The 22,117-nt window shown below is 42.2% G+C and overlaps 2 protein-coding genes across 7 annotated transcripts in view; one reads left to right on the top strand and one right to left on the bottom strand.

Moving 5' to 3' along the window:
* cxxc5a (CXXC finger protein 5a) overlaps window positions 1–3,381 on the bottom strand; it is a 30,742-nt gene extending 27,361 nt beyond the window's left edge. Inside the window, exon 1 of one of the 4 annotated variants that reach the window (XM_080779894.1) lies at window positions 2,815–3,381. The gene's annotated coding sequence lies outside the window, so the exon portion shown is untranslated. Of the gene's footprint in view, window positions 1–1,159; window positions 1,236–2,562; window positions 2,710–2,814 lie in introns of those variants that run through there. The other 3 variants (XM_080779891.1, XM_080779892.1, XM_080779893.1) reach the window with 3 other exon arrangements.
* Window positions 3,382–20,974: 17,593 nt separating this feature from the next.
* ppp3ca (protein phosphatase 3, catalytic subunit, alpha isozyme) overlaps window positions 20,975–22,117 on the top strand; it is a 35,512-nt gene continuing 34,369 nt past the window's right edge. For all 3 annotated transcript variants that reach the window (XM_080780483.1, XM_080780482.1, XM_080780481.1), the window contains exon 1: window positions 20,975–21,051. In XM_080780483.1, coding sequence (XP_080636609.1) covers window positions 20,997–21,051 — 55 coding nt within the window. In that variant the 5' untranslated portion in view covers window positions 20,975–20,996. The remainder of the gene's footprint in view (window positions 21,052–22,117) is intronic.

The following is a 22,117-nucleotide window of genomic DNA, read 5'->3' as shown; positions in this document are numbered from 1 at the left end:
AGAAAGAGACTGCCCTTTAACCTAGTACAACAACAACAACAACAACAACAGGGTCTGGATCTGAGGTGGGTCTGAGAGTATTCTGACCATACTGGCAGGACTGATCATCACAAACATTACTTAGGATTTGTCACAAAATAGCGTATATTACACATTGCACTACTGTCGCTATAGGTTCACACTTACTGCCAAGAACAGTTTCTGATAATTTGCTTGAATTGAATATGATCAAATTACTATGGCTATACTCAAATGACTACACATGCTAATTCCATGTGTTATTTGTTTGTTTGTTTCTTTATTTAGTTTCACAAATCTGCAAAGCATGATGAATGGAAAGAGATGAAGTCCATTATGTCTTACAATAAAGATGAAATGTAATATGATCATAACTCCATGATTGTGTCTTAACACAATGACATAGTCAGGCCTACACCTAAAAGATAAGTAAGTGAAATTCAAAGGCAACAAAACAAAGAATGTCTGAATTTGTTTAAAATTTGGTTTAGGCTATACTTGCTACTTAATTCTTAAATTATATGAAACGTCACAATACGCCATTTGACAATCTGACCTTTGCAAATAAATGGTAGGCTATTTCATTTTGATTGTGTATCATATCAATGATTTGTTTGAGCAGCTGTAAATGTCCTTTGCACTCTCTAGCCTGCACTTGATAGCCTGTTTGAAAACCTGTCAGTGCAATGTGGCTGCTAACCAAAACATCACACGTTCAAGTTCACATGAGCGTAAATCTACATGACAACACATTTTCGTTATAATTAAAGTACAAATGTGTACACAGATTGGTATTTTCATATTCAACTGATTATTGACAACCAACAGTTTATTGACTGAAAAAGTATAGCCTTTAACCACAAGATATACAGACCTCATATACCATGCTAACTTCACTCATTATTGAAGCACATTTATCCATTTAGCTTAAGGGGCTGTCAGCGCCTGATAATCTTGAATTTATAAAATGTCCCTCATAAATAAATATAGGTTGCAGTGTTTACACAGTCAATTTAAACGTGGCCTAATTAAAACGGTATAGGAAAGAAAATCGACTATCACAAGCCTACTTCAACTAATTATAAGAAAGATTTCAGATACAGTGACGCAAACAGACTTAATCGTTAAGTAATTAGCCTACCAGTACCCGCTGTTAATTCGATACATTTGTCTGATGGGCGGTTTAAACAAACTCTTGGAACAAACTTTCCCGTCGCTGACATCATTTCACCCCGAATGCAGGTGCCCGCCGGGGCCATGCAGCCAAGATTCGAAATGGTATGGGAGAGAGATTCTAATGCGCTCTAATTTCCGACAGGTTTGTGAGACGCCAAACCTGCGTGGTCGGCTCTCCAGAGAAAGAACACGGCCGATTTACTGTATTAGTTCCAAGTAACGCAGGATGGAAATGCAATCTTTCCCCTCCGGCCGTGTAGCCTGCGGACTCTCACTTGTCTCTGCTACATTCCCCACTCCTCCCACCTCCTATCGACTATCGCACAAACACACGCATGCACGCACGGCTCACGCACACGAACACGCACGGATACATAGATAGGCTGCTGCTGCTGCACACACACGCACACCATGCACGCACAGTGGAAGTTTAAAGCCTGGCGACGGTAATTAGGCTTAAGGCTTCGCTTCACCACTGCACTGTCCGCCGCCTGCTGCGCTCCTCCGTAGCCCTAATTAGGCAAACATAAAGTTGGACGGAAAAACAATCCCGCTATGCACTCATTTAAATTGTGACTTCATACATTTTCAAACAATAGGAGACACAATAGGAGACACCGGTGGATGATTGCGAGAAGATCCATGTGAAATCTCGGAAAGCAACCTTTTTTTCTTTTTTTAAGGATATAACAACATCTTAGAAAACAAGCAGAAATAATTGACCTTTAACAATTAGATCTCTGGTCAGACTCTGATCGCAGCTGCTCTTGAGTATAGCCCGTAAGCCTATACCTTCTCGATCAGCACTGTTTTTGAGAATGAGCCAGACAGTCAGTGATTTGTTTCTTTCTAAAGGTGGTGCTTTTATCCTATTGTGTGTGTGTGTGTGTGTGTGTGTGTGTGTGTGTGTGATGTTTACGGTAAAGGCGAGATATAAATAAAAGTTTCAAATAAACAGAATAGGCAACAGAACAGCAACACCATATGTCGTCCCGCATGCAGGCATTCCAGATCGCCCATAAGCATCACCAGAAATAAATAGCCTACAAAGTGTTATTTATTGAGAGTGTCAAGTTCAGTGTACATCGCACGTCATTAACAGCTGATTCACAGATTGACACTTGGAAATGTGGAGGAGGCAAAGTGCCTCACAAAAAGCTCTGAACAAAACAATATCTATCCACACTGTCACCGAATATATACGCTAGCAACGACTTGTAAAATAATGGGAAAAATACATTTTAGAGAAAGAATAACGGTATATTGTCCCGGACCCTTTACATAATGGAGTGGTTTACATTACATGTACCACCGCGCTTCTAACTCAAATTCAAATATTATATAGAAGTAAGTAAGTATACAAAATACCTTTTGTCTAGACTCACTGATCTAAGACCACCGTATATCTGCGGTAGCAGCGTATGATCTGCAGCCGCACATTGGAGGCTATTACAGAAGAGCCATTCTATTCCTCACCGCACACAACACAACTTGATCCTTTAAGAAGATGACATCCCAACTTTCAGCAGACTTCAACAAAGTATGATCCCCCCCTCCCCTCCCCTCCCCTCCCTTTGATGTATCTGCATATTTACAAACACGGGCCCATTTTATTCGCACCTACCACAGCATAGTATCCGAGCGGAGGGGAGGGAGGGCTCCCACAGTCCAAGCGGTCCGTCTCTCTCTCTAGCCTGTACCGCACAGACTGGTGGTGACAACAAAAAAGCCAAGGGGGGGGGAAAGCTTAGTCTCCGATAACTAAGCTCGCGGAAGTGCTTGTCCGTTAAGGACAAGTGGAGAAAAATCACCGTAAATTATTGAAAAAGGTACTTTCTTCAGAAGCTGAACGCGTGGGTTCCACAGCTTCTCGCTCCTAGCAATCCCACCTCTACATCCCCGCTCGCTGAGAGGAACATGCAAACACATTTCATAGATTTTTGGAGCTTCGCGGAAAAACCGAACTGGACTTTGTGCGGCGCATGATAGACGAGAGGAAATGTCACGCCGAAACGTCCCAATACAGGTGGAAATATCCTGTTCGTTGCAAATGAAGACATGGTGATTTTAGAATGTGTGTTGGTCGCCACGGGGTGTGTCAGGTTGTCTGATATTACAAGTTTTAACCAATGAAATTATGCCTGAAAGGCAGTAGCAGCAGCAGCACTGTTCCTATCAATAGGCTACAGGCTGCACGAGCAGCAGCACAGTAGCCCCCATCTCTCTCTCTCTCTCTCTCTCTCTCTCTCTCACACACACACACACACACACACACACACACACGCACAGACTATCTCTCTCTAAGTCTCTCTTATGTATATACGTTGACATGTTGTTATACCCCTTTAAGCTTAAACTTTTTTATTAACATAATCATTTAGGAAGAATTGGCTTGCATAGATAGATATACCACTAGACAGAACTTAAGCATTAATGATGACATGTCTCAGAGATTAGAGCAACAAAAAAGACTGGAGACTATAGAGAACAATGATAAAGTAAGGATGTCTTGCATATGGTTATTATTTATAAGCGAACTGCTATCAACGTGACGTTAGGCTGTTAAACATGTCCCTGCTTTATTGTCCTGGGTCGACTGAACTGTAAATCCACTATACTATAGCCTACTATATTAGGTTAATGTGTAAAATGTGCTGTTTTTGTATACATAATAATACAGTTGATAAGCTTGCATTGCCTCTGAGCGCGCAGGAGTGCTGGTCAATCTAGGATGGTCGCGCGCTCCTCCTCTCACGCAGCCCCAGAGTCCACTCCACCTCTTTCGAATGTCCTGTCTGCTGGCAGGCGGCCAACCGAAGTGTGTGGAAATGACACCGCCAGGGCGGCAGAGATTTTCCTTCATTTCTCTCCTTCCCGATCGCAGACTGGCTGACATTGGCTAGAAAGTGGAGCAGCTCGTCAGGGACAATCAATGCGAATCGATCGAGCCGTGCGGTTGAGGCTCCGAGCTGGAAAACATCGCGGCAGCTCGACAGAGAGAGAGGGGGAGAGGGGAGGGGATGTTGTTCAACCAACAGTGCCAGTAGCCAGCAGACCTCCCTGCACACACAAATACTGAACTCATACAGGCACACCGAAAGCGCAATTACGCAGGGATTTTGTTTGCCAAACGCCTATGAAACGGAACCCAATCAAAAACAAAAACCTGGCAACTAGTTGCATGTGTCAAAAAACTACTATGCGATACTGGCTGGAAAAGGATACTTTAAAAGTGACAACACAATTTAATCACAAACCAACAGAAGTATTGTTTTTGATCAGTGTGGATGCGTATTGCATGTTTTTTTCTGCAACACAACTGAATGTGTGGCCACTGACACCTGCGGGAATAAGAAATATCAATTAAAAACATAAAAATAAAATAACAAATAAAACGTTAATGAGAATTTCAATATGGTATTCAACTTCAATTTGCTGTTTTATTTTATTTATTTATTTATTTTACATATTTTACAGATATTTTTGTATTCATCTCCAATTTAATTTAAAAAAATTGTGTTAGCATGGCTGTGTTTTTTTAAGAAAATATTTGACTAGTTGAACTAGTCTAGTTCAATTTATCCAATATTTTAGGCTGAAAGCATGGGAGAGGTCAGATGTGTCATGTGTGTTAAATTTGACAGTGCAAATGAGATTGAATTAAACACAATTACACACACGCGCACAGACAGGACTGATTCCTGGGACGTTTTCCATTACTGGCCATTAACACAAGCCATGCACTTTGATGTCAACTCATTCCAGAATTTAAATATCCCTCATTTGAAGTTGGACCAATTTCAAGATGAGATGTTATGGGGCATAATTAGCTTGTGTGGTCACATGGTGTTGGTGAATAGAGGGGTTGCAGTTTCAGCCAGGGCGAGGTGAAAGAGAATGCCAACGTGCGTGCTGCTGACTGGCCATCTGTAAAGTCCAGCATGTGGATGGATACCGGGTAATGGGTATGGGCAGGGGCAGAAACTCAGGGCCGGCCCTCCCATCAGGCAAGTCAGGCAATAGCCTGGGGCATCAGGAGGGGACGGGGGCAGCAGAGCCGAGTCACAGATACTTTCGCTTTCAAGCGCTGCGCGCAGCAAAACAGCTGAGCTGACGCTGTTGCTGTGGCTGTGGCTGTTCTGCTCTGCTGCCTGCCCCCCCACCCCTGCTACTAAATCCAGCCAGCCAGGGGTGGGGGGTGTGGCCGGTGGAATGCCCCCTCCCCCGCCCCCAGCCTAACCTACAGCCAAACGGCATGGTGCACTGATGGGGAATATAAACAAATAAAGTACTGTGTTGTCCACTCGTCGTGGTGTTTTTTTTGTTGGTGTTGTGATGTCCAAGAGGCCAAACCAACCCTCTGGTCATCAGGGAAGAAAGAAAAAAATGGTATGAATGTATGAATGAAGGTATGAATGTGATTGCTAAACAGTGAATCATGAATAAACTGTCTAGTTATTTGAGCTAAACAAGTAGCAACAAGCTAGCTGCTACTGCATGTTGTGTTGTCATTGTCACTTGTCAGACTTGCAGCTATTAGCTAGCTTATTTAGTTGAGAATGAGTAAATATATGGGCATATAATGTCAAATAAGTTAATTTGATAATTTCCCAAGAGCCCAACTTTATTTGTCCCCCTGAGGGCAAATGGTTTTGTTTACTTTTAGCCAGTAAGCAAAGCCAGCCCATTGTTTCAATTTCAATCTCAACAAATTGTACACTCAAAGTTAGTAACTTTGAATTTAAATTAGTCCTGTAAGGGTTCATTTGGTGGTTGGTTTAATTATTATATATATTTTTTACAGTGATTAAAATTATATGCTATGATACTGATATTATTTTTTAGAATTGAGAGAGGATCACAATAGAGAACCATTTTGTGGAACACTCCTATTTAATACTACCACCAATTTATAATCTGTTCAGTACATATTACATTTGTATTATTTAAAAAAATACCTGTTTTTAATGGATAACAATATAGAAGCTTTAGTCTGTGTCTAATGTTGACTTGACCATTGCATATGTCTGCTGTTACTATATAGAAGTGTATTTGTATGTCTCTAAATGTTTTGATGAATTGAACAAGGTGGACCCTGTTGTAAACAAGTGTAATGCTTATTTGGGTCGTCCACTCACAGTTAACAGTCTTTGTATTGAGTTTGTGCTTGAAATGTACTGTAATTCTGCAAACTGTTAATAAATATTTAAATCAATCAATCTGTCGGGAAGAGCCTAGTTGCCATCCCAACAGAAACAATATGTATTTTTAACATTACTCTACATGATCTTGCATTAAGGAGTCTCAGGTCAGGTCAACAAACTGGTAAGAATTTGAAGCGTCAAAATTTGAAGAGTGCATCATGGCACCATGGCGGCGGCGGCGGGGGGGGGGGGGGCATCAGGAAATATCTAGCCTGGGGCAGTATTTTAGTCAGGGCCGGCCCTGCAGAAACTGCATGCAGCTATATTGTCCTGAAACATTCTGAAACATGCCATTACTTTGTTACACAGAATCCCGAGTGGTAATTTAACACTGAGTGCACAAATGGTTCGATTGGTAGCCTACAGTTAAATTACCACTTGAAATATTACTGTATAAGTTATTGTTTTGAGAATTAAGTGTCAGTGGTATGCATTGCAGATACATCAGTAGGCCTATAGGTTTTAAAATACCTATATATTATACTTAATGTTAATTCTTAACACTTACAGTAAGACAAAACTAAAATGACACCAATGCATTCGATCAACATCAAAGCTTTATGTGTGTTTATTAAGTCTGGAGGTTTTTCCCCTTTTTGAGCCAAAGCAGTCAAAGAGCACCTTCCAATAATGAACAAGCCTTGAACACGTAACGTCCCATTCACTATTTTAACTTATAGTAAGACACTTGACATTTGAAATGTCAACTCACTGCATTGCACTACTACATTCATTCTTTACACCTTTGATGCTTTTACATCGTCTTTATTCTAATTCAGACATGCACAATAAGAAAAAGCATACCAGTGGTTCTCAAACATAACATTTTCAAAGGACCCCGATATTGATATATATGGCCAGCATTCTTTTTCTTTCATTTTTTTTGCCAGGGACCCCCATAAGCGAAGATGTTTAAATAGCAGATCTAAGCTTATAAAGTGTTACGGCGTGTTGTGTGTGTGTGTGTGTGTGTGTGTGTGTGTGTGTGTGAACTTGTAGATGTAGCTGAAAAGTAAAACAAGGCTTAAAACGGTTCCTCATTTTGCTAGGGACACCCTTGGAACTCCCTCAAGGACCCAGCTGGGGGTCCCCGAACCCCACTTTGAGAACCACTGACTTATACCATAATGTAGGACACTCTTTGGTTAATGATACAATCTAGTGGGGAGGTGACCTCAGAAAGTCTCACAGGACTCACAAGGCCACCACTGTTTGTGTGTGCGTGTGCGTGTGTGTGTGTGTGTGTGTGTGTGTGTGTGTGTGTGGTTATGTGTGTGTGGGAGGAGGGAGGAGGCAATTATCTTCTTTCCCTTTTCTCACAATTTAGTCATTTAGTCATTGTTAGTTTCTTGTTACTGCAGACTCCCATACAGCTAGTCCTATAGGGACGTGTATCCTCCAATATGCGTAGCATCAAGGCTGCTTCTATTCACCTGACAGTGACCGTCAGGTACATGCTATTCAGCCTATAGTTCCCCACTGAACAGAGCAACCTGTATAGGAGTCGCTAGGGCAGCAACCTAGATCACCCTCCCGGCCTTCCTACCCATGAAAATGGCTAATTGTATACTCGTATAGATGCTCGTCCAAGCCAGATGCACCACAGAGGATTTGAACCCCCTAGTCTTTGGTGGGCAGGAACTTTACCCCTGCAAACAAGGGGTTTTCTAAAGAGGATGGTTTATTACATTTCCATGTTTCATAAATGGTGAAGTGCAATATGAAAATATGTTATCACAATCCTAAGTGGTTACCTTGCCTTACATTGTAAGTTTAGTCAACACAGGTACCTCTTTAACTGGATGCAAACAGAGGTAAAATAACAATAATAAGCACTTCTTCTGTCTCTGTTTGTCTTTGAACCCATGCTGCAGTTTTATCCTGGTGGGACATCATTGATGAAAGATTTGAGTTGAGATTTCTCTCTCCCTTGTTTTGTGGCCACATTCATACTTTTTTTGGGTTAGTAGATTAGTACTATAATAGAAACCTGCCAAAGCTGTCGATCTGTCACGGCACCATATATAGACATCAGCCCGTCACGCCTTGTGACACATCACGCCACCATATATGGCCATCAGTCCGTCACACCTCGTGACACGCTGCATATATGGCCGTCTCCATGAAGATCATGACATGATGACACTGACCTCATCAAACCTGGAACCCATGGTTCCAGGGAATACATGGAGAAGACTGGATCATCACCTAGATCTGCATATGGAGCCGGCCAGAAACTCTCCATCTGACCTCAAACCTCCATCCCTTAGATCTCCATATATGGTGCTGACCTGTTCTGACATTCCATATGTTGATGCTTCCCCACCTGTCCTTCCTCTTCGATGTCTCCTATATGACTGATACCTGTTCATTCAAATTTTAGATGGGCCCCAGGCCTGCCCCAAAGTTATAGTGTAGCCGCGCCCGGCAGCTGGCGAAAACTAGAGTTCTCAACAGGCCCAAAAATTAAGGCCCGGCCCTACCTGGGCCCTCATCAAATGCTGTACACTCAAGACACTGCCCCCGCTGCCACCCTTAGATCTCCATATATGGAGCTGACCTGTTCTGACATTCCATATGTTGATCTGACCTCATCAAACCCTAGTACACTCAAGACACACTCCATATATGGCCAGTACAGAATTCATTCAATATATTGATCTGACCCCCCATGCCAAAAGCGCCAGCACTCGCCCAGCAGTCTGCCGTCACCCAGGCGGATGCGTGCACAATGTAGATGCTCATTTTACATAAAGGCCACATATGAACATGCAGAAAGCAATTCCATAATCAAGAATTACTTGAAGTATATTTCAATTGTGTTCATACGGTATAATGATTTGTTGTGGTAATGAATCATTTCCAACCCAATTCCTCCTAATTTGGTCATTGATAATAAAACTGGTCTGAATAATGTAACAATTTCATGGTTTTAAAGGCAGATCTAGATGTGCGTCTGGCTGTTAGTTTTTAGTTTTCAGATTTCTAGCCCTACAATTCCCACACCAACCACATTATTTCTCCCTGCTCTGAGGACATGTAAACATTCCTCATCTTTGACCTTCTTAAGTCCCCGAAGGTCTGAAGCATAGAGGTCTGACTCTGAGGACTCTCCTAAGCCACAACCACTAGGGGGTGACAGATAACATCATAATCTCCATCTGGACAGTCTCTCTGAAGGTTGAGGAAGAAATTGGGGTCAGATATTCACAAAGCAAGGAAAGTGAGTTAAGCAAAAGTGAAAGACAGCATGAGGAATTAAAAGAACAAGTGTGCGTAAAATACAGACATGCATGGGAACAGCTATAACGCTATGACTGAGTCAGGACATGTTGAGAATGGGCGTTCTGAAACCTGGGACTGCAGGCTGCAGCCACACTCAGCTCTTTGTTATTCTCTCTCACTAAGCGAGGGCGAGTACTTTTCCCGAGCCGGGCAGCAGGATTAGTGTTACATGACCTTTGTCTCTCCAGCTGCACACATGTCCAGCAGTATTGGGGAGCCCCGGCCTAAAGACAGCCCAGAAGTGGTGTTAGTGGGATGAGAGTACTGTATACAGTAAGTGAGGGGAGAGATGAGCGTCCTGTTTCCCTCACATACTGAGGAATGTTGCAAGTACGGTATGCCTGTAAATCTCCCAAAGTAAAACCACAGGTCATTGTTTTGCCAATATCTCCGTTATCCTAACCCTTAAGTAGAAAATGGAGACAGTGTAGCTTTTGGGCCAGCGGAAGCATATTGACTTACTGTATATCTGGAGATAAAAGTGTCTCTACTACTACTAACCTGTCACTGTCACTAACCCTAACCCTATGATCAACAGCCCTGATTCCAACCTTAACCATAACAACAATTAGAGGCATTGTTGCATTGTTTTACATCCTACCTCAACAATGTAGTTTTGCTTAGTGCCTTTCTTTCTTTAATGAAAAGAATGAGGTATAATAGTGGCACCATAGTGCTAGAATTGGGAGGGGAGAAAATGAAAACATTTAATTGAAAAGTAATGAAACATTTGACAAAAGGGTACAATGACATGACTACATTTGTATGGTTCATCCATGTGATTAGCATAAATGCAATTAGATAAACATCAAGTGATATTAAAGGAAAAGGAAATTGTCAACCATCGCAAAGCTCCTAGAGGCCAGATGGGCTCAAGGGAAGGGTCGAAAGAAGTGCCACCCAACTGGGACCCATCTTTACCCAATTATTCCAGATGCTCCATAACATCAGTTCTGTCCTCCAGGCCTGGAAAATGGCAATGGCAGTGCTTAAAACAGCACACACAAAATCACTTAATGAATTTAGACCCATCGCCCTTACACCTCCATTAAGCAAATGCATGGAGCATTTAATGAGCAAGGAACAGCTAAGCTTATGGATCCCAAGCAGTTTGCCTACAGAGACAACAGAGGTGTGACACCACTCCCACTCTGGGTAAAGTGCAGTAGCCTATATAGTCATCTAGTAGACAAGCCTGACACATATGTGTGTGTACTTTTTGATTTATGGAGCAGGTGGCATAGCCTGCAATCATACGTATAGCGGGTCATTCAGTTAAACATTTGGGAACAGCCATCGACAGTTAACTCAACATTCGGACCAATGCAGACTACATTCATAAAAAGGCAGCATCTTCTCAGGAAACTAAGGAGATTTAAGGCCAGTGAACACTCTCCTGGTATGGGAACGTCTCAGTTATAGTTATAGTTATAGTCCAAGCTGAGCCAAGTCAACCAGGTCAGTGATATTGCTGTAGACAAACCTATACAACAGGTCCATCACCAAAAAGGCAACCCAGGTCTTAGATGACCCCACCCACTCCCTTCATTCATAATAGAGAGTATACATGCGCGTGACATCATCATCAAACCCGGAAGTTATGCAGGAATGCCTACTGAGTGGCAAAAAACTACTTTCTGGCCTTGGCAGCCCATACATTCAAACAGAAAAGTCATATCTAATTGTGTTAAATGAAGTTAAACAATGTTAAACTCACTTTGCCTGTCGCTTTGCAGTCGATATGCCATTCACTTTATGCATGCGCATACACTCTATAATGGATTTTATTAATAATGCACTGCCAAGCAGAAGGCCCAGTCGCCCATGGTATGTTGGTCTTGGGGGTTTTAAGGAGGTTAGTGTTTGAAGAGCGGAGGTTGCGAATTGAGGGTTGTGGGGAGACTAATTTCTCGAGGAAGGAAGGAGCGTTGTCGTGAATGCACTGATGAGCTAACAGAGATAACTTGTATTCGGTCCGGAAAGAGATGGGTGTGTTCGTGTTTGCGCACTCTCCTCAGGATCCTAGCTGCGCTGTTCTGGATATATTGGACCCTAGAGTTTTGAAATGTTTCTGAGGTGGAAGGAGGACGTTTTGCACAGGTGTCTATCTCAGAGTTCAAGGGAGGGTCCATTTTTACTCCCAGGTTAGTGACAACCAGTGAGACCAGCTGTTGCTTGTCAACATCTCACTATTAACTAACCAGGAAAATGGGACATCATAAAACATCCCTCAAGCTGCTGTTGAACATTTATTCTATGTATCAAGGCATGTATTTAATCCATTTGAGCTGTCATGTCTGAAGTGGAGTTGAAGGCAAGGTCCTAAAAATACAATATAGCCATGTATTTTTATATTTTGTTAATTGCAATAGGCTAACTTAATTTTCTAATGTGGTGGGTGTGGCAATTTGACAATATGACAAATCATGCTATGAAACATTGTGTTGTGTAAACTAGTCAACTTTGTTACTTACTATTACTATATTGTATTTGGGGAACCAAATCAATTGTAGATTCATTCTAAATATAACAACTGGATTAACTGGAGGAGCACCAAGGGTAAAAGTATCATACATTTCGTTTTAAAAGCTTTTTCAATGTTTTGGCCTTCCACTCAACATTATTAAACCTTCTGTTACTGCTTCCTGCCTCATTTGTGGGATTAGAGCGCCACTTGCTGGTATTACTGTGAACCTTCCCCAGGTTATAGTTTGATGATGCATTTTGATGTAAGGAGAATAACAATGTTATTCAAAACGAGGCATGGCTGCTTTGATCAATGGAAATCCCCTACACAATTAATGCTATAGGTCATGGAATAAACTTCACCTACAGTAGGCAAGGCTAGTTTATGTGTAAAGCTAATTTCATATACAAATGCACTTGAAATAAATATCCATGTTTAGAAATAAAGTAGGCTATGGAATATAGGAAATAGGTATAGAATATAATAGCAAAATTAAAAAACGGTTTAATTTCCAATAATGACCACCTCACTATGCATATTCTACATCTTATTACATTTCTTGCAAGCTTAAATCCCAAATCACACCTTGGAAAGCATGAGTGACTATTTCAAACAAAGTGTTTTGACTGGGGGGGGGGGGGGGGGGGGGGGGGTCATATTTTGACAGCAGGAATTGCCTGTCATAATTTGACCCCCCAGTATTAGGATGTATTAGGATGTTGATATTCATTCATCAGCCAACACTCCCCCCCAGAGAGGACGTATAGGGCCTTAGTCCTACTCATACTCCTATAGCCCTCATTTTCAATGTAGCCAAGGTTACAATACACAATACAAAGGAACTTTATACAGAACAACCATCAGAAAAATAGATCAATTGAAGCAGGTGCAATCACGGTGAAAAATGTTCTGGAGCATTCCTTTTAACTGACCGAAGGAACGCAGGGAGCTCAGTTTAAGAGTTTTGGAGTTCATTCCACAAAGTTGGGCCATTGACAGAAAAAGCTGTCTTGCCCAACTCCATCTGGGCCTGAGGAAACTTGAGCCTTAAGAAATCACTAGGGTCTGATAGGTTCCATCATGGAACAAATATAGTCAGGGAGCATCCCAGCAATGGCTTTATATAAAATAGGGGCCAATGCTTATATAGGGGCCACTTGTTCAACATGGACCTATAAGCAATGACAACCAAAGTTCAGTACATGCACAGAGCACATCAGCATGGACCTATATGCAATGGCAAAACATTTCAACACTAGTTCACAACATAATTTAAGCCCAATATACACACACAATGTAATGCACAAATATAGCATGTAATGTCTATAAACCAAATATAATCTACAAACTGTCAATATGCTAATCAATAAACGGATCCCCTTACCAAATATAGCTTAGCTCTCAAGATAAACACATGAACCCTCTCTGGTGTCACACAGAAAGACAACCAGGCCCCTGTCTCCACCTGTAGCTGTTAAGCAATCACATAATCCATGCAAGTTAGACCCAAAAGTTACACAGAATCACATACAATACCGGAAATATATTAACTCATCTTTGTTCAGCTGTGCACAAGCAATAATATAGTACTCACACTTCTTCAGTTTCAATGGCTACACATTTGGGGAGGCCACGCCCCAAACAATTCTCACAGGAAAACATCCGCTATTACAGCAACAATTTTGATTGAAACCTTTATTTCAGGGGAATCTAATTGGGCCTATTTCACGAATCTTAGATGAACTAATCCAGGATATAGGCCAAAGCCAGGCTTTTTAAATCCTGATCTTTACAGCCTGGTTTATTCCGTTCCACTAAAGCCAAGCGAGGCTCAGAATTGGCGGATTTGGTGAGCCGGGATCAGCAAGCCTGGCTTAATAGACAGTCTGTCTTTTTGTCTCTAGACCCATTATGTTGATCACAGATTTACTGATCCTTCTTCTTCATGGGGTATTAAGGCAGTTTGCATCCTTAATAGTTGCATTACAGCCCCCTTCTGTAGATCTCATTATCTTTACTAATCTATTCAAGACTTACTGATACAAGGACTTAAGCTTCTAAAATAAATACTGCTGCTGTAATTAAAGAGAGAACATACTCTCAATAGTGGATAGACTGAATGATTAACTACCCCAAAAATATAGTTTACATTTTACCACTACTATTAACTTAAAACAGAATTCTTAATATTGTAAGCACAATGATATTGTCGCATTGTGATATTTGGCCATAACTCCCTCCTCTGAGGGAGCTACCTTTGGGGAAGGGGGTTGTTGTCCAGACAACAACCCAGACCCCGCCAGACTGGTGAGGGTCATGGGTTCATGTAGCATGCCAAAGTTTGTGCTACTGCCATTGAGAATGCATTGGGCGTTTAAGTTAAATAACTCAGAAACTAAAAACATTTCAAAGTAAAAAGTTCCCAAATCACACCTTGGAAAGCATGAGTGACTATTTCAAACAAAGTGTTTTGACTGGGGGGGGGGGGGGGGGGGGGGTCATATTTTGACAGCAGGAATTGCCTGTCATAATTTGACCCCCCAGTATTAGGATGTATTAGGATGTTGATATTCATTCATCAGCCAACACTCCCCCCCCCCAGAGAGGATGTATAGGGCCTTAGTCCTACTCATACTCCTATAGCCCTCATTTTCAATGTAGCCAAGGTTACAATACACAATACAAAGGAACTTTATACAGAACAACCATCAGAAAAATAGATCAATTGAAGCAGGTGCAATCACGGTGAAAAATGTTCTGGAGCATTCCTTTTAACTGACCGAAGGAACGCAGGGAGCTCAGTTTAAGAGTTTTGGAGTTCATTCCACAAAGTTGGGCCATTGACAGAAAAAGCTGTCTTGCCCAACTCCATCTGGGCCTGAGGAAACTTGAGCCTTAAGAAATCACTAGGGTCTGATAGGTTCCATCATGGAACAAATATAGTCAGGGAGCATCCCAGCAATGGCTTTATATAAAATAGGGGCCAATGCTTATATAGGGGCCACTTGTTCAACATGGACCTATAAGCAATGACAACCAAAGTTCAGTACATGCACAGAGCACATCAGCATGGACCTATATGCAATGGCAAAACATTTCAACACTAGTTCACAACATAATTTAAGCCCAATATACACACACAATGTAATGCACAAATATAGCATGTAATGTCTATAAACCAAATATAATCTACAAACTGTCAATATGCAAATCAATAAACGGATCCCCTTACCAAATATAGCTTAGCTCTCAAGATAAACACATGAACCCTCTCTGGTGTCACACAGAAAGACAACCAGGGGCCTATTTCACAAATCTTGGATTAACTAATCCAGGATATAGGCCAAAGCCAGGCTTTTTAAATCCTGATCTTTACAGCCTGGTTTATTCCGTTCCACTAAAGCCAAGCGAGGCCCAGAATTGGCGGATTTGGCGAGCCGGGATCAGCAAGCCTGGCTTAATAGACAGTCTGGCTTGTTGTCTCTAGACCCCTTCTGTGGATCAAAGATTTACTGATCCTTCTTCTTCATGGGGTATTAAGGCAGTTTGCATCCTTAATAGTTGCATTACAGCCCCCTTCTGTATATCTCATTATCTTTACTAATCTATTCAAGATTTACTGATACAAGGACTTAAGCTTCTAAAATAAATACTGCTGCTGTAATTAAAGAGAGAACATACTCTCAATAGTGGATAGACTGAATGATTAACTACCCCAAAAATATAGTTTACATTTTACCACTACTATTAACTTAAAACAGAATTCTTAATATTGTAAGCATAATGATATTGTCGCATTGTGATATTTGGCCATAACTCCCTCCTCTGAGGGAGCTACCTTTGGGGAAGGGGGTTGTTGTCCAGACAGGGGCCAGACTGGTGAGGCCAAAATTTGTGCTATTGCCATTGAGAATACATTGGGCGTTTAAGTTAAATAACTCAGAAACTACAAAACATTTCAAAGTAAAAAGTTCCAGCATGTGTCTCCACAGTAAGCTGAATTTTACAAAGTGTGAATGGAGTTTCTAGGTGAAAGTGATTTTTTGAAGTGCCACTATCTGCCTATAAATGTCTCAAATTTGAAAGCACTATATTTCTAAAACTATGAAACATTTCAAAGATTCCTTTTCAGGCACAGATGTCCACCGTAGGATGAACCTAAATAGGTTTGAATGGGGTTTCTAGGTGTAAGTATGTAGGACTATGGGTGAAACGTTATAATGGTAATATGTTGTAAAACAATGAGTAATGGTAATATTTAGTGGTTTTCACTTTTACAAAAAAATAATATATATAATATAATAATTCTTCTTAACCATGCACTTGCACGACAGCAAACCTATTCATGGGGAACATTCACCAAAAGCAGCTGATCTACAAGCTCACAAGCTGTCATGATGTTGTGCAGCCTATATATTTTGGTTATTTGATTTTATATAGTGCTTAAATTAGTCCTTTAATGCAGACCGATACAAATAAGGCAACATAAACCCATAATAATTGAATAAATCTGGAAAACATCATTGGTTTGTGATCAGTTTGACTGCTTAATGAACAGTAAAGACATCAGGATTAGGTTAAACCTGGCTGTTAGCCTGGTCCGGAGCAGGCTAAGTCCAAAGCATAAGTTTCCATGGTAACTTATGTAGCATCACTTTCATGAAACCGAATCAAGCCTCAACATATCCAGGTTAACTGGTTAAGTTAATCTGGCAAGATTCAACCAGCTTTCATGAAACCGGTTAAGCACTGATCCAGGATATATTAAGCCAGGATATGTGTTAAAGCCCGGCTTAATCTCTAATCCAAGTTTCGTGAAATAGGCCCCATGCCCCTGTCTCCACCTGTAGCTGTTAAGCAATCACATAATCCATGCAAGTTAGACCCAAAAGTTACACAGAATCACATACAATACCGGAAATATATTAACTCATCTTTGTTCAGCTGTGCACAAACAATAATATAGTACTCACACTTCTTCAGTTTCAATGGCTACACGTTTGGGGAGGCCACGCCCCAAACAATTCTCACAGGAAAACATCCGCTATTACAGCAACAATTTTGATTGAAACCTTTATTTCAGGGGAATCTAATGCTACCTGCCTGTTCAGAATGGCTTTAAATACACCTGTCACTTATGACGTCACTTATTTCCCTCTGCCTCCCTCTAGGGGCTACACACAGTATGTGTAGCTTACCAATCACAACCAAGACACTAATCAAATCCATCATAATATATAATATAATGTCAGGGATTTTTAAAAGCCAAACGATTCAACACAACATTTCAAAATATTTTGAATCAAATGATTTACTAAATTCATAAAAATCTCCGCCTGCAAACTAATGTCCCTTAAGTAGCGAGTAGGCTACACTATGGTGGCACTTTAGCAGCACTAATTGGTCAGCTGCTGTATGCTCCATAGGGAAGGTACAGTTTTAGCTTGTACTGATCGGTCACATCACATGCTATATAACCCGTAGGGAAAATACAGCAGCTGACCAATCAATCGCAACATACAGTATAAATCTATATCACTATTAGCTCTGGTCCATAACCTTACTGCTTCTGATTCTGCCCTGCAGTAAGGCCCTGCTACTTTCGCTTTTAAATCTCACATGGAACTCAGACCAGCCTCTCCTCTTTAGCGTAAATAAAAATAAAGTTTATGCTACTCACCAAAACAAAGACGGGTTGTGTCATTAGAAAGCCTACTTTCCTTATGGACGCACTCTGAGCCCCCCACTACACGTATAAACGGTACTTTTTGGCCAAACTACAAATATACACTTCTATGGGATGGTACGGAGACTCTTATTGGGGATTTCAACCTATATGCAGCCAAACTTTTCAATTTTTCATTATGCTAGTAGCATGTGATTGATCAAACTAGGGGTTTCTCATGATTCTGAATCCATTGCAAGCATTTGTTTTATAGTCACTTTTCCAATTTTGATGACCTCACATTTGTTATGTGGACACAAATACCAATCAAAATGTTTGATATTTTATAACTATATGCTATGGGTTTGAGGCAACTCCAGCCGCCAAGACCACCAGGAAATACAATGAAACAATGGTGCGATGGCTGAGAGTATCATCAGGGACAGCCGACAGACATCATCCCAGTCACCTGTTCACGCCACTGCTGCACCCTCGACCTGGCAAGCGATACCAGAGTATCAATCTAGCAACTGTCAGGCTGTTGAACAAAGCCAAAGTCTATCCACCTGTGCTTAATCCAATTGGTCAAGATCAAGCTAAACTTTATTGTCCACACACAAAACATTAATAACAAACAAAATACATAACAGAGGGAGACACAACATTACACAAGTGCACACATAATGTGAATGATCTAAACCAGGGGTGGGCAACTGGTGGCCCAGGGCCCAGGTGCCACATGCATGCATGTTAATATCAGAATACTGATATAGTATTGATTTCAGCTGTTACAATTCCAAATCCGCTTTAATTACTTCATGACAAGTACTTAATGTCTAGTATTAAAATGTTATTGTCTTTTTGTGTCCAATGTAGTTATGTTAGCAGTTCATAAAGTTAACATAACTATAACTAAATGCATTTGAAATTCAATAAAAAGGTTACTTTTCAGGATTCCAATTCATAAATAGCAAAAAATTATTTAGGTCAATTATTCACCCCCCAAGTGCCCGGTGACACCAAAGTGAGCAAACGCCATTGCATTCCAGCTCCTTAAGAACAGGTGCTTCCCGGGTGCTGACGAGAACTTGCCCAGTTCATCGTGCAAGGTTTCTTCCCTCTCCAGGGTGGCCATGGAAGCTAATATATCAGGATACATGCGGCCATCAGCACTCAAGCAATGTCACCACTCACCAGACCATGATAACATCCATCCTGAGTTTGTTATCCACCAGTGTACAGAGATACCTGCTTGACACTTTCTACCCGCAATGCTTCCAGAGGTCCAACCTCCCGAAGAACTGGCATTGTATACTGTTGTCGAAACTTGTTATTATAGCCCTGCCTAAAAAACCCAAAACCTGTAGAAGACCCAATAAATCCTAAAGACCCATCTCTCGGATACATGTCCCTTCAAGATACTGTAGACTCAGAGCGTACATGGGCAACTGGAGGCCCGCAGGTTAATATCGGAATATTACTGATATTAAAATAGCAGATCTACAAGCTCAAAACGCGTCACATACCTCAACCTCATGGTCTCAACCAGGACATGGGCATCTGGACAGCCTACCTTTGCAGGTAGCGCTTGCGGCTCAGCATTGGTAACTGGGAACTGGACGACGTTTGTCAACAAGTGCCTGGAGTTCCAGCAACATATCTTAGTGTACACCTGGATAGGACACTGTCCTTCAAACAACACCTAGAAGAAGTGAAGGCCAAAGTATCATCAAGGGTCTCTGATATCTTGCAGTGGGCAGGACGTGGTTAGCTCTGTTTGTTTCCACCACATTTTGTGTGCAGTGGGTGCAAAGTCTGTCTTCCCTTGGGAGCGGTGTCTGTCTGTGGCGGCCTTAACTTGTCACTGCTACATCTGGGACCTGGGGGGACTGCGCCAAAGGAGAAGACCTGCCCACTGGTAATGGACCCTGCTATGCTGAACTGCAGCCTGTGGGGTCGTCTGCTTCAAAACATATATGAAGAAGTGGGACCTGCAGTGCAGACTGCATGTGCAGCTTGAACAGGCTGCCGACCACATAATCACCACCTGTTCCTTATGTAGACCACCATCAGAGGCCGTCCTCTTTGATCTGGGACCTGAGACGAGGGAGTGGCTGCACTAAGCTGGACAGTGGACATCTGATGATCCAAAAAAGATAGGCGTGTATATGTATAATGTAGCCTACAGCACTGCTGGATCGATAAAGCTGTCTGTCTGTCTGTCTGTCTGTCTGTCTGTCTACACTCTACCTCATCACCACCAAGTGAAACTTTACAGGAAAGTGGCACTGGTAGGCTGCTATCGTGTGTGTGTGTGTGTGTGTGTGTGTGTGTGTGTGTGTGTGTGTGTGTGTCCGCGCGGCCTCGAGCACACCTTGATCATGCAAGTATATAGGCCTATAGCCGCCTCTCTCTCTCTCCTCACTGCACTCACTCGCACGCACACGTGCAGCGATATGCATTGTGCACTGTGCACGTGCGTGTGTCGGATGATGAAAATGAAATGGATGAAATCACATTTGCATGATGCGTGAGCAGCACAAAGCTATGCTGCATAATTCATGATTCGTCAGAATAGGTCGTCGAGGCCTATAGGACGTGTTAAACGATGTAGCCTATCCTACATTAATCTCTGCTGTGCTGGCTGCTGGCATAGCAAAATATACCAAAACATGGCGTTATGTGCGTGCGTGCGTGCGTGCGTGCGTGGGGCAACCCCGTCTCCAGCCTCCATCTGATGGTGGTGGCATCAGGCAGTCCCGTACGTGGAACATTTGCGTGGGAGTTCCCCTCATCGCCATGTCGGAATGGTACGCCCCCCCCCTCGCCCCACCACCTCTCTCTCTCTCTCTCTCTCTCTCTCTCTCTCTCCCTCTCTCTCTCTCTCTCTCTCTCCTCCCCCTCTATCTCGCCCTCCCAGTTCGTGCACATCCTCCCCCACATAGCGGTTCAGAGCATCATCAGGGTAGCAGCAGCAGCATCCACTCTGATGACTGTGGGTAGCAGCGCCACAAATCATCCTCAGCAGCAGCACAGCTAGGCAGCGATACACTTAAGGACGCATCATCCAAGTGATGCCACATCACCAACCTCGTCCTCTCGTAACCGCGAAGAAGACTCATCGACGATAAATAGCGTTTCTACAGAAAGAAACGCGTTTTCTTCGACGCGGCAACAGCCCATGAAGATGTCTAACGCTGACATCGATTTAAACGCCACCGATCGGGTGGTGAAATGTAAGTTAACGTTTTCAGCTTCGTAATGTGTTTTTTGGGGGGTGCGTAACATCGGCATTAGCTGTGTGTCAGCTTTGTTGTTTTGCTTTTAATCTGGCCTTTATTTGCACACCGCGGATTAATATGTGGGCCATCATCAAGTTGTGGACATCTTTTCTGTTACTGGGCTACTGGCGCTTTGATGTTGACAAACAGTGAAGGCAGTGTTTTCCTCTGCTGCGCAGTCTGCGTGGACGATAGAGATCATTATGTTCCGCATTTCGAGATATAAGACTTTTCCTTAGCATTTGCCATCGCGATTTTGTGTCAGGCGGAGGTTATAACGGCATATAGGCTACTGACGTTGAGGCAGTGATGCAGCAGGATTTCACAGGCTTTGACAGGGCCAATGGGGAGAGGAAGGGGGCATGAAATTGACATTTGATTAGGTGCATTTTAGTAGTGCACTGGTTTTGAGTGAGCCATCCTTTGAGTTCTAATGGGCCCACACCATTTTAAAAGCTGCATCATTGAAAAGTAGAGCAGTTCATGCTGTCACAGTGTCACGTGGGGATAAGATCATGGTAACTTGTATTGCATCAATGCAGGAGGATGTTGAATTTCTCCACAATCATGCCTAACCTGGCCTAGGCTATACTACAGTAGCCCTGCTGAGTTTTCCCATGTGCACTATAGGCTCGGCCTACATACACCATTTTCTTAGTTGTGCGATCAAGGACAGTTCAACAGAATATAACATGAACAATGTGGTTTTTAAGCCATGCAGGACACGATGCCAACAGAGTAATCTCCTTCTGGGCACCCTGACAACATCACAGTGGAACCCCGATATTCATTAAACTATACAATCTGTCATCATCAGGTCCCTGTCAGCCAAGGGCCCTTGGAATTTCCCAGCTTTTCATTCCCATTTGGCACCCCTGCTTACTGATATAGACTTATAGGGTGATGAAATGCTTGCATGAGATTTTAGCTTACATTTTTAGAAAATCCATACCATACTAGCCTACAGGTATATAGCCTGACGCAGAAATTGCTTCTCAACAACAATAACAACTCCACGTGG

This window comes from Protomyctophum bolini, assembly GCF_963924005.1.
Source record: "Protomyctophum bolini genome assembly, chromosome: 13".
In the NCBI taxonomy this organism is placed as follows: Eukaryota; Metazoa; Chordata; class Actinopteri; order Myctophiformes; family Myctophidae; genus Protomyctophum; species Protomyctophum bolini.
The sequence above is the reverse complement of the archived record's forward strand: the minus strand, read 5'-3'. Positions and strand labels throughout refer to the sequence as shown.